This window comes from Protobothrops mucrosquamatus, unplaced genomic scaffold, assembly GCF_001527695.2.
Source record: "Protobothrops mucrosquamatus isolate PMUCROS unplaced genomic scaffold, P.Mucros_1.0 scaffold787, whole genome shotgun sequence".
In the NCBI taxonomy this organism is placed as follows: Eukaryota; Metazoa; Chordata; class Lepidosauria; order Squamata; family Viperidae; genus Protobothrops; species Protobothrops mucrosquamatus.
Window position 1 is genome coordinate 478,573 of NW_015387055.1, and position 12,254 is coordinate 490,826.

At 50.5% G+C, this 12,254-nt stretch overlaps 1 protein-coding gene across 1 annotated transcript; it reads right to left on the reverse strand.

The window, feature by feature from the left end:
- Nucleotides 1–532: 532 nt before the first annotated feature.
- Nucleotides 533–9,832, reverse strand: VPS45 (vacuolar protein sorting 45 homolog). Its single transcript, XM_015818773.1, has 15 exons — nucleotides 9,740–9,832; nucleotides 9,495–9,629; nucleotides 9,095–9,155; nucleotides 8,510–8,589; nucleotides 8,234–8,302; nucleotides 6,982–7,119; nucleotides 6,729–6,839; nucleotides 6,427–6,561; nucleotides 5,672–5,785; nucleotides 4,632–4,799; nucleotides 3,422–3,580; nucleotides 3,132–3,239; nucleotides 2,770–2,891; nucleotides 1,328–1,459; nucleotides 533–1,010 (listed from the first exon to the last, which is right to left on the reverse strand). The coding sequence occupies exons 1-15, from the start codon at nucleotides 9,830–9,832 to the stop codon at nucleotides 917–919; spliced, it is 1,719 nt and encodes a 572-aa protein (XP_015674259.1). The 3' UTR covers nucleotides 533–916.
- Between the last annotated feature and the right edge of the window lie 2,422 nt (nucleotides 9,833–12,254).

Below are 12,254 nucleotides of genomic sequence, written 5' to 3' on the forward strand. Positions count from 1 at the left end.
AATGTAAATGTTCGTTTGTTCAAAATCTTAAATCTCCGAAAGTTCTTCACCGATTGCTTTGAAATTTTGACACAACGTTGCATTCGAATACGCGTGTGTTTTTATATACCTACTATGATATAGATGTCACACCTGTGACAGATTAAAAACATGTTTTTGGAAAAAAAACAGCGCCATCTGTTGGACGTAAAAGCAACACACGCTTTTACCAGACTGAGCCACAGCAACGCGTGGCTGGGTACAGCTAGTTGGAAATACAAACAAGTATTTAAAAATTCAACCCTGCATTTGAGAGGGTGCCAAGAATATTCTGGGCCCTCCTGCACTCCACAGCAAGCTCTACTGTGCTCTTAAGAGGGCCAGATGAAGCCACGGGGCAGAAGAGCTCCATCCTCCCCCACGGCCCCCCACTCTCTGATGTCTTCAGGAGGCCTCAATGTCACAACCCCATTCTCTGGCCCATCGGCTAGCCTGCAGCGCTTCCAGAGAGAGAGAGAGAGTCACTCATTTAAAAAAGAAGTCCAGATGATCTCTCTCTGCCATAAAAGCACAGCGTCCTTTTATTGGGAGTTCACAGGGGGGGGGACTCGGGGGCTCCCATAGCAGCTCTCAGCCCATGAGGCAGGCAACAAGCAGAGAAGTGACCCTGAAAGGGAGACACGAACAGCAGACTGTGCGGTTTTCCAAAGAAGCAGTCGGGAAGGCTCCTACGCATTCCTGTTCAAATTAAAAATTATCTAAAAGAGAGTGGGGGGGGGGAGAAGAGAGAGAGGGAGGGAGAGAAGGAGAGAGAGAGAGAGAAGAACCATAGCCTCCATCCCATCTGCGCTGGCTGGCTATGGTACGTGAAGAGAAACCTGAAGTCGGACAGATTTCGGTCTGAGATGGCTCGGGAGGAGCCAATGGCGGTGCTGCCTCAGTTCAGCCGCCTGGCTGCAGCCTGGCCCATCCCCTGCGAACTCTCTGCGCCCCGTCCTCGAAAGCCAGCAGCGGACACTTCTTCCAGGAAACTGGGGGAAGACCGAAAGACACCAAGGAAGAATTAAAAAAAAAAAAGGAGCGAGTTTCTCGCCGGCTGGCTCCAAAGGGCAATGTCTGGGCTGGGCCAAGTGGGCAGGATTTGGGTCAGAGAGGGCACACAGGGGCCAAAGGCAAGTAGACCAAAAGTGGGAACAAGGGAGGGGGTTTGCACTGAAGCCGAGAACCAAGCAAGGAAAGTAGGACTCTCCAAAGGGGACACAGACCAGGCAGTGAAAACTAGACCTTTGCCAGCGTTCCCCGATTAAGGGAAAGGACGGCGACGGCTCTGCCCCCCCCTTCAACTCACCTCCTGGTGTTGTGCACCGTCGTCCCCCCCAGCACGATCCGGACACCAGGGGTGGTGCGGTTCAGGTTGTACACCGTCAGCGCCTCCTCGTAAGTGGCCCCACCAATGATGAAGACGATAATGTCTTGTGGCCTGCAACGAACACGGGCAGAGGGCTCAGAAAAAGGGCAGAAAGGGGGACAAGGGGCTGCCCTCTTAGCTGGAGAGCACCACCCTGACCCAAGAAACTCCTTTGGAGAAGAGCCGCCCCTCTTCCGGAAGCTTCTCTTGCAGCTGCACGACCTCTTGCCCTCTGACCAGGCAAGGCTTGGTGGACAAAGCCATCTTTGCAGAGGCTTGCCTCTCAGCGTCTGCACGGAGCTGCTTTTGAAGGCCACTACTTGGGAAAGGCTGTTCGTTTAGGGCCGGGCCAGGCTTTGCCTCCAACGCTGCCGAAATGTATATGCGGTTCCAAGCAAAGCCGTTATCTTGTAAATTTAATACTATAAAATGATATAATTCTAATTTTAACGTCTCTGTTGTTATGGCTCCTAATCTATATAAATAAAAATGTAAATGTTCGTTTGTTCAAAATCTTAAATCTCTGAAAGTTCTTCACCGATTGCTTTGAAAATTTGACACAACGTTGCATTCGAATATGCGCGTGTTTTTATATACCTACTATTATATAGATGTCACACCTGTGACAGGTAAAAACATGCTTTTGTTGAAAAACAGCACCATCTGTTGGACGTAAAAGCAACACACGCTATGATTTTACGATTCCATTTCAATGTTTCCAGATTTACGATCCATTTACGATTTCCAAATTTCCAATTCTTTCTTTTTTATTTAACCAGACTGAGCCACAGCAATGCGTGGCCGGGTACAGCTAGTGGTCCAATAATTATGGGGGGAAATTTTCCAGTTTATTCCATAAACTTGGTATTTCAGTTCTCAAAAAGCAGTATTTTACAATCCACGAGAGGGCTCCGCAATCCTTCCCAACCTCCTGCCCCAAACTAAGGTGGACTCATCTCCTTAGCTTGCGCTTCCTCCATTCAGGCGTCCCTCCTGCAAGACAGGCAGGGAGGAGAGATGGGTGTTGTAGTCCCTCGCATCGAGAGAATGCCACGGTTCTAGCAACAGCATCTCAATTAAGGGACCATTAACATTTCATACGTTAAAACAGGGGTAGTCAACCTTGGCTCTTTTATGACTCGTGGACTTCAACTCCCAGAATTCCTGAGCCAGCTGGCTCAGGAATTCTGGGAGTTGAAGTCCACGAGTCATAAAAGAGCCAAGGTTGAGTACCCCTGCGTTAAAAGAACCTCAATGATCATTGCAAATACTGAATTCATTACCTGCCCGATCGAATTTAGCCCTCCGGAGGGTCTAAATCAGCCGTGTATGAGCAAAAGGATTCCCCCCCTCCCCTCCCCAAACACCTGATGTCCTGTTACCTGTCACGTAGGCTGCTAGGGCCCAGATACGGATACTGGTTGTCTTTCAGTTTACCCTTGATGAGCTGATCCAGAGTCTCGTGCAACAAAGGTTGGTGCTGCGTGTACACATTCTCAACCCCCTAATCAGGAGGAGACATTTAGAATGACAAGAGGGAATTCAGCCCCCCATCTCGGGGCGCTGATGCAATTCACTGCATTTTTGCATTTTCATATACAAACATAACCCTCCTTCACTGCGTCATTTATTGCACAGGCATCCCATTTCACTTGGCTCTTTCGTAAGCCACCCACATGCCGAGTTAAGAAAGCAACTATAACCATAATACGGATATAGCTAAGAATAACAGAAACAAAAATACCTTCAGCCCTTTGAGAAACTGTTTGGTAATGGCCACTGCATCCTTTGGGTCGAAGAGGTCACTTGATTGAACCCGTTTCCCTCCGTATTCGGTAATGGCAGGCACCAGCTATTCAAGAAGTGGGGGGGGAGGATCACTTTTAAGACTTGAATACGGCCCGACTGTTGGACATTCTGCCTGCCCACCTGCAGGTTTCCACAGAGATTTCAAGAAGCTCCTGACTTTAGCCAAACCCAGAAAGCAGAATTAAACCAGCCGGAAAGGTCAGCTTCGTCCCTTAGGCCGTTTACCTTGCGAAGCCTCTCGGAAACACCCCGGTTCTTGAGATCCAGCATGAGGCCTGGAAGGCTGTTGCTGCTGTGTCGCTCGTAACGGAGGGCGTAGAGCATCACCAGCCGAACGGCATCCAGCTCGGTCACTCTGGGGTTCTGCAGGAGGCGTCGAATGCTCTACGGAGAGAGAAGAGGACCGCCGCTCTCAAGACTGCCCAGGACCTTAAGCAGAGCAGGAAGGCCGTGTCTCAAGAAGATACGCTATACCAGTGGTGGCGAACCTATGGCACGGGTGCCAGAGGCGGCACTCAGAGCCCTCTCTGTGGACACGTGCGCCGTCGCCCCAGTCCTAGGCCTTCAGCTGGGTTTTATAAAACCTTTTTGCTTTAGGCCTCCACCGCCGTGTGCAAAAAAAAAAAAAAAGGTTCAATCAATCAGTCAATTTCAACTTCTCGTGGGAAAAAAAAAAGATCTTGCAAAGTTGGAATTGATTGATTGAACTTTTTAGTCCCACCCAGCCTGCTGTTACCACCGCAGCCATGCCCACCCAATGGGCCACGCCCACCCAATGGGCCACGCCCACCCAGCACCCGACGATGCATCAGTGGGTTTTGGGTTGCAGTTTGGGCACAGTTCGGTCTCTAAAAGGCTCGCCATCACTGCGCTAAATTTTTTTCCTATTCCTCAGAAATTTCCAGTGAACGTGTAACAATGTGATTCAATCTTCCAATAAAATTTAGAAAGACCGCGATGAACAAAATAGAATTCTAAGGAGAAATGTATGTTGTATGAAATCATTTCTATAGTTATATCTGATGACTTCAGATATTTGCGAGTAGAGATATAAATATACAAAGTGCACTGAAATTAAAAAAAAAAAAAAAAAGAAATGATGAAATTAAATACCCTGCCTATCCACCTATTTGTGCGATGCTGGCAACGGCACTACTTTCAGGCAAGACCAATTTCTGTTCTTAAAACCATCCCCAGAGGCAGCGGCTACGGCAGCTGCGATATAAAACTCAATTATCAATGGCACCTGAATGGCCACGGTGGGACCCAATGAAAAGAGCCCCTTCCCACTCGTGGCTAACACATATTGGCTTAGCGTGACAAGGTAGGACACTGACTTCCCTTAAGAGCGCGGGAAGCAGCAGCAGCAGTAGCACGGGAGTGTCAAGCCTGTGGCCTAACCCTTTGGCGTGCGGGAGCAGGGCCCCACAGGTACCTGCAGAGCCCCGGAGTGGTCATTCTGACAGGACAGTTCCTGTTCGGCCTCGGACACCTCCAGCAAGTTCCTCTCGCTCACCAGCCTGGAGAGCTCCCCTACCACCGTCACGTGCTTGGAGACGGTGCCAGACATCTTCTTGAACTGGGGATAGTTCTCCACAAAGGCCTGGAAGGGGAAGGGAGAGCTTTAGGAAAGGCTCCTGGCTGACCGGGCAAAGGTCTCTTCTGAGCAGGGCTGTGGAGTCAGAGTCGGAGTCGGAGGAAATTTTGGGTACCTGGAGTCGGAGTCGGAGTCGGCAAACAATGCACCAACTCCGACTCCTACTAAATTTAGATTGGAATTAAAAAAAAAGCAAGTTTAAATGTCCCAATTCACAAAAAGCTATAATTAATGACTTCTCTACTGTAAGAATAAAGACCAATGCATGCAGTGCCTCACGTAACCGCAAAACGAACACGTTAAGTGACCGTGAAGAAGCATGCTTTTCATGTGCTTCACTATATGGCACGCAACGCACAATTAGGAGCGGCAATACTTATACTTTCCATAGTGTTGTGTTCTGCTGTTACAGGGAACGCAGCAGCGCCCATGGGTAACCTAGCCTCTCACTGATAAGGGATTAAGTAAATATGTTTTTTGCAGGACTAGAGACACTTGTATAAGTGAAGGGAAGGGAGGGGTCAATAGTTCAAGACTGAAGCTGTAAACCATTGGAAAAACTGCTGTCATTCAGCTAAGGCTATAAAAACTTGTAAACTCCGATTGTTAGCTTATTAATACAGAGGAGTCGGAGTCGGGGAGTCGGAGTCGGGGAATCGGAGTCGGAAGTACAAAAAACTGAGGAGTCGGAGTCGGAACTAACCGACTCCACAGCCCTGCTCTGAGCCAACTCGTCATGGGGAACTCCTGCATTGAAAGCAGGCTTCACCACCCCCCCACCACCCCAACTCTCAGGTGCACACGCTCCTGTGCCCACAGCTGAGCAAGCAGGGCTAGACTGTGGGGGGGGGAACGTCCCACCCGCCCCCTCGCTTAACCTTCATGTCTGCAATCGACTCTAGTTTCTGCTGCTCTTTCGGTTTCTTCCTCTGGAAATCCTCCATCAGGTTCTTGATATTGCTGCCAATTTCCGCAAAGTTCAGGTACATGTTCTGAAGAGAGGCGAAGGGAAGCCATTTGAAGAGGGAGACCCCGGAGGCCCAACCCCTCACAGGTTGGGAAAGCTGCAGAGTGCCCCGGTCAGCGAGAGCCTAGCCCGTCTCCCACCCCAGCTGCCGGTCAGCCCCGGTCAGAGTGCCCCGGTCAGCGAGAGCCTAGCCCGTCTCCCACCCCAGCTGCCACGAAGGAGTATTGCAATCGGTCAGCTGGCTCTCAGGAGAGGCTGGGCCACTTGCTCCTGAACAAAAGGACCCCAGGCAGCGAGGCAAGAGCATTCGAAAATGTGGAACTGGAAGCACCTAATTAAAAGTGCTTTCCATGCGGCCACACGCGCCGCAATTGTATGTTGGAGCGACCCGACATTTGGCCAAACTTGGCTGATTATACATATCGCAGTAAGCCACGGTTTGTTAAATCACCGGCTGGATTCAGGCCTCTGAACAACCATATTAAGGGTGATGCATAAATCCAGCTATTGGATGACTAGTCCAGGGTCCGTCCAACTCACGGCTCTGGCAGAGCCGATAATCCAAGTTTTAATCCGAAGCCTCAACTGGTGGCAGGGGAAACAGAACCCGGTGGCGGAACTGGAATCCACAATCCGCAAATGCAGATTTGCAGCCCAACTCCTTACACTGGCATAAAACTCGTCGTTCTCAGCAGACAGGACCACCTCCCGCAGGTCTTTGCTGATGCCTGGGACCCGTGAGAGATCAATGCGGTTGTTGTTAATTCCCAGCAGCTCGTGAACCATGGCTTGGTACGTCCACTAGACAGAGAGGGAGAAAAGCGGAGAGACCGGCAGTCATTGCTCCTGAGGTGCTGTTTGAGGAAGAAACACACACACACACACACCCTATTGCCCTGAAGACTCCAACCGTGGTGGCACAGCTGGCCCTTCAAAGCCTCTGCAGCTCTTGTGGCTGAACCACTCACCTGGTTCAGAAGCGGAGTGATGGCGTCGTCCGAGCGGTCCAGGAGCAACAGCAGCGGAGGGACCTCGGTGCGACGGAAGTCAAACAGCTCGTACTCTTTCGTGATCACTTGCTGTTTGGGGCAAAAGGGATCCCTCCGTTAAAGGGGGCAGCCGCCCAGAAGGCCAGCGCTCTAAAAGCCCAGAGATAAGCGGTCTGAATGCCAAAGGCTTTGGGGGGGGTGTCTCCCAAATAGGGAGAACATAAAGCCGTACCTTGACGCTTTCAGCCAGCCTCTTAGCCAAGTCAGAGGAGAGCTGGTAACGAATCATGGGGCACTTCTTCAGGGAAAGAAGCAAGGCGGTGAGGCCCTGAGCAGTCCTGCACAAATGGGCCGGGTCCCAGTTGCGGCCCTGGAAACACAAAACGGCCGAGAGTTGCAAAACAGCTGCCCAGGCTCGGCCCCAAGTAAGTGTTGGGAGAGAGCGCTTTAAGAGCAGACTAAGGGGACTGGAGGCTAAAGCATATAAGGAACAGCTGCTGGAATTGGGTATGTCTAGCTTAAGGAAGAGAAGGACAAGGGGGGACATGATAGCAATGATCCAGTATCTCAGGGGCTGCCCCAAAGAAGAGGGAGTCAAGCTATTCTCCAAAGCGCCTGAAGGCAGGACAAGAAGCAATGGATGGAAACTCACCAAGGAGAGAAGCAACCTAGAACTAAGGAGAAACTTCCTGACAGTGAGAACAATTAACCAGTGGAACAACCTGCCTCCAGAAGCGGTGAATGCGCCAACACTGGAAGTTTTTAAGAAGAGACTGGACAGCCATTTATCTGAAATGGTATAGGGTTTCCTGTCTGAGCAGGGGGTTGGACTAGATGACCTCCAAGATCCCATTCAATTTTATTATTATTATTGTTGTTATTACTTTGGAAAGAGTACAGAGAAGAGCAACAGAGATGATTAGGGGACTGGAGGCTAACGCATATAAGGAACGGCTGCTGGAGTTGGGTATGTCTAGTTTAATGAAGAGAAGGACGAGGTGGGACAGGATAGCAGTGTTCCAGTATCTCAGGGGCTGCCCCAAAGAAGAGGGAGTCAAGCTCTTCTCCAAAGCACCTGAAGGCAGGACAAGAAGCAATGGATGGAAACTCACCAAGGAGAGAAGCAACCTAGAACTAAGGAGAAACTTCCTGACAGTGAGAACAATTAACCAGTGGAACCACCTGCCTCCAGAAGCGCTGAATGCTCCAACACTGGGAGTTTTTAAGAAGAGACTGGACAGCCATTTGTCTGAAATGGTATAGGGTTTCCTGCCTGAGCAGGGGGTTGGACTAGATGACCTCCAAGGTCCCTTCCAACTTTATTATTATTATTATTATTATTATTATTATTATTATTATTATTATTATTATTATTATTATTATTATTATTATTATTTTGCCCAGTCAGCCCAAAGACTCAGAGATGGACTCCTGAAAGGGGGTGGCACTGGAAGTTTTCTCCCCCACATTCCTGGACCGCTTACCTGACAGCAGACAGGGAGGTTGAGAGAAAACACGTGTGGATTCACAGCGATGTAATCTCCATAGAATTCCTACCAAAAGAAAAAAAGACCGCCGTGCTAGCAACAAACTGGGTTATGACTCAGTCAAGTCCCTGGAAGCAGAGAGCGGTAGACCTGGCCTTCTGCACAACCAGCAAATTTGTTTAAAAGCCTTTGTCCGATTGTGGGTTTGGTTCTCTGCTTCTAAAACACCTCCACGACTCCCAAAAGCCAGTGTGGGGTCTGGGTAGCACATACCTGCACTTCAGCCACCACTTCCTGCTCGTCAGCTTCTGCCAAAGACTTGACGTCACTCTTACTGATCACATTGCTGAAATCTGAAATGAGAGCTTGATCAGCAGCCAGCAGAGAAGAACAGCCTTTTTTGAAAGTTCACCAAAATGTCGCAGTGCAAAAAGAACAAAGAGAGGGACAAGTGCAGGGGGTTCGACTAGATGACCTCCAAGGTCCCTTCCAACATTATTATTAGTGTGCAGCTGGGCAGTGAGGTCAGCTGCACACTAAATGTACACTGAAATGTACACTAAATTGAATACTTCCCCTGCGTAGCTGCCCCCCCTCCAGGTGAACAAACTAAAAGCCCCCCCCCAGCCAAGACGAAGAAGAAATGCTGGCAGGAGGAAAAGTGGAGCGAAGCACCTGCAGCACATCCAGTCTTCCCCCCTAGCCCCCCCCAGCCAGTGCACACTTGCTGCCCCAATGCTGCCCAGTGAAAACAGGATAACTGTCTCCGGGAGAAGCAGCCGCAGGGACACACGTACACAAACCCCCCCCCCAGTCCTGCCATAAGTTATACACGAGAGAATATGCTGGTGTACTCACAAATAAAATAGGAGCTGTATTTGGGTCTCCGCAACTCCTGGATAAGATACCCAACATTTTCCTAGGGTGGGAAACAAATCCCAAAAAAAGAAAAAAAAGTGGAAAGATCAGCCAACTAGCAGCAAACCCGTTAAGTAGTAGAAAGTATAATTGCTTTTATTCAGGAAAAAAATAAATCTACCCAGAGGACCACATACCCCTTCGGGGCGTGCAAAGCATCTGACAGCACCACTGATGGACGCTGCTCTGGCACCCTGGCAGGAGGAGGAGACCCCCCCCGGCTGCACTTTGGGGAGCAGAGTCACGTCGAATGGCAGATGCCAGAGGCACAGGGCGGGGGGGGGAGGGCAGAAGCCCCCCCCCCCAGCGACAGGCCCTCCGGAGCGGGGAGCAGGCTCACCTTGGTGGGCCGGAGGAAGCAGATGGCTTTCAGGTGCTTCGTGCTCTCCCGGCTGGCCGAGTCGATGCGCTCGAAGAGGTAGACCTCCTTCTGCAGAATCTCCGACTGCGTGTACACCATGCTCACGATGCTGGTCTAGCACAAGCGAGGCAGGGAAGAGCTCGAGCCGGCGGGGAGGCTTTGGGGGGGCTACGAAACGCCCCCCCCGCTGCGCTGACACCCCCCTCCCCTCCCCCGGGGCTCACCGTCTCCCTGTCCATCAGCAGCACCTTCATGCCGGCCCCGCTGTCGCCGATCATGCGGGAGACGTACTGCTTCACCGCCAGCACCACGTTCATCCTGCCGGCGCCCCTCGGACCCCGCCGGGACCCTCCGCGCCCCCGCTTTCCTCGCGCGGGGAAGAGCCCGAGCCGCACCCCCGCCCTGCCTGCCTGCCTGCCTGGGAGCAGCAGTCTCCCCCCCCCACCGCTTTAAGCGGCTCAAACTACAGCCCCCAGCAGCCTCCTCGCCGGGCCGGAGCGCGCCTGCGCTGCTTCGGCTTCTCCGCGGCCCGGCTGCGCTTCTCGCCCGGAGGGGGAGCAGCCGCGCTCGGCTGAACTCCCGGCGCCTGCCGCCAGAGGGCGCCGCGAGGCCGCAACAGCCCCGGTCTCCCCCCTCCTTCCCTCCCTCCCTGCTGGAAGGCTGAGAAGAAATGCTGATTTTTACTTCCCTGTGAAGGCATTTGGGGGGGAGGGAGGGGAGTGTGTGGGGGTGTATGTGTGTGGCATCCAAGAGGTCTGTGCACCCAAGAGGGGGTGCAGTCTCCCTCTCTCTCTCTCTCTCTCTCTCTCTCATTCTGGGACAAGTATCTGGTCCGGCACTTGCCAGTCCTTCTGGCTCAGCCCCAACCAAGTGCAAACAACTCTCATAATAATAATAATAATAATAATAATAATAATAATAATAATAATAATAATAATAATAATAGTAAAGTTGGAAGGGACCTTGAAGGTCATCTAGTCCAACCCCCTGCTCAGGCAGGAAACCCTATACCATTTCGGACAAATGGCTGTCCAGTCTCTTCTTAAAAACTTCCAGTGTTGAAGCATTCAGCGCTTCTGGAGGCAGGCTGTTCCACTGGTTAATTGTTCTCACTGTCAGGAAGTTTCTCCTTAGTTCTAGGTTGCTTCTCTCCTTGATCAGTTTCCATCCGTTTCTTTTTGTCCTGCCTTCTGGCGCTTTGGAGAAGAGCTTGACTCCCTCTTCTTTGGGGCAGCCCCTGAGATACTGGAACACTGCTATCATGTCCCCCCTCGTCCTTCTCTTCATTAAACTCTTCATTCCTATTGATCTGTGCAAATGACCGATAAAAGACTTTTTCACCCCCCCTTCTCCAGCTCCCTTTTGCATAAACATTGCATCAGAAACAACAAAAAAAACCCCAAGCGTTTCATTTTTAAAAAGCTCAAGAAAACAAAATTTGGGCCCATCAGCCTTGCACAGGCTCTCCTTTCTTTGCCGGACTTTTCCCCTTGTCCACAGAGATGACAAATGGTCTTTTTGTCCGGGACATAAACAACAACGGCTGGGGAAAAAAAAAACACAAAGGCAACAATTCACTCTCTGGGTCGGCTGAGGTGGCCATGTGACCAGCCCCTCTTAGCTCTCTACTTTGACTGGAGACAGGTTTGTGCCTCTTCGTTTTTTGTGACTTAGGATCAGGAGGATTAATTTTGAGATGGGAGTTATTGGACGATGCCAGGGGTATCGTGGAAGCTGTGACCCAAGGGACAGAGCCTGCAGGGGCGTAAAAGCAATCAACCCACCTATGCCGTCTCTTCCCATCAAAGGGACACCGTGAGACCTCCAAGAAGACGGAACTGGGAAGCCAGTTTGGTCCAGGCAACGAGCTAGAAATCGGGAAGCCCTGAGTTTCTAGTCCCTTCTGAGGCATGAAAGCCACCTGGGTGATTTTGGACCAGTCACTTTCTCTTATTCCCAACCCACCTCACAGGGTGGTTGTGGGGAAAAACAGGAGGAGAAGGAGCATTAGGTACGTTTGCCTCCTTAAGATATGTATAAAAATAATAAAGGTGGGATTAAAACAAATGGATATTTGAAGAAAAGTTTGATTTTACTTCTTCCTCATGCCTGAGAAGAAATTTGAAACCAGGCTGGATCCTTCAATTACTGTGTCATGCAGGCACAGAAAATAAGAGAGGCAGATAAATATTTCCAGAGCACAGAATTGTATGAGAAGAGTGATTACATTTCCTCTGAAATAAAACCTCTCCTCTAAAAAACTACTGAAATAAAATGCAAGTAAAAATGAATACATTTTAAAGCACTCACTGCAGGCACACAGCTCTACGTTACCTACACAGGACAATCATTTTTGAAATGTTTTGCATGACTCTACTTGACCTGCTGGCCACGATGGCCACACTACCGGGCAAGCCTTTGGAAACAACATCATCAAAAAAGATCTGGTTACTCTGAGCTCCCTGTGTAGGCTGGCTTTTTAATCCAGGGGCTGAGAAACACGCCACAAGTGTTAATTTTTGTCTTCAAGGTGACCCATCCTCCCAGCCTTGGAGAAAGACAGCCCAAACTGTAGAGCTGACCCCATACATATCCCGCCAGCTTGGACTGTCAGCACTACGGACAGCCCACGATCAGGAGAATGCCAAGCACTTCGGTCCCATGGGACATGCCGTCCCTCTCCTTACAGGGGTCTTGAGTGCCAAAGGGCTCTGCCCACTGGTGTGTTGTTGTTTCTAA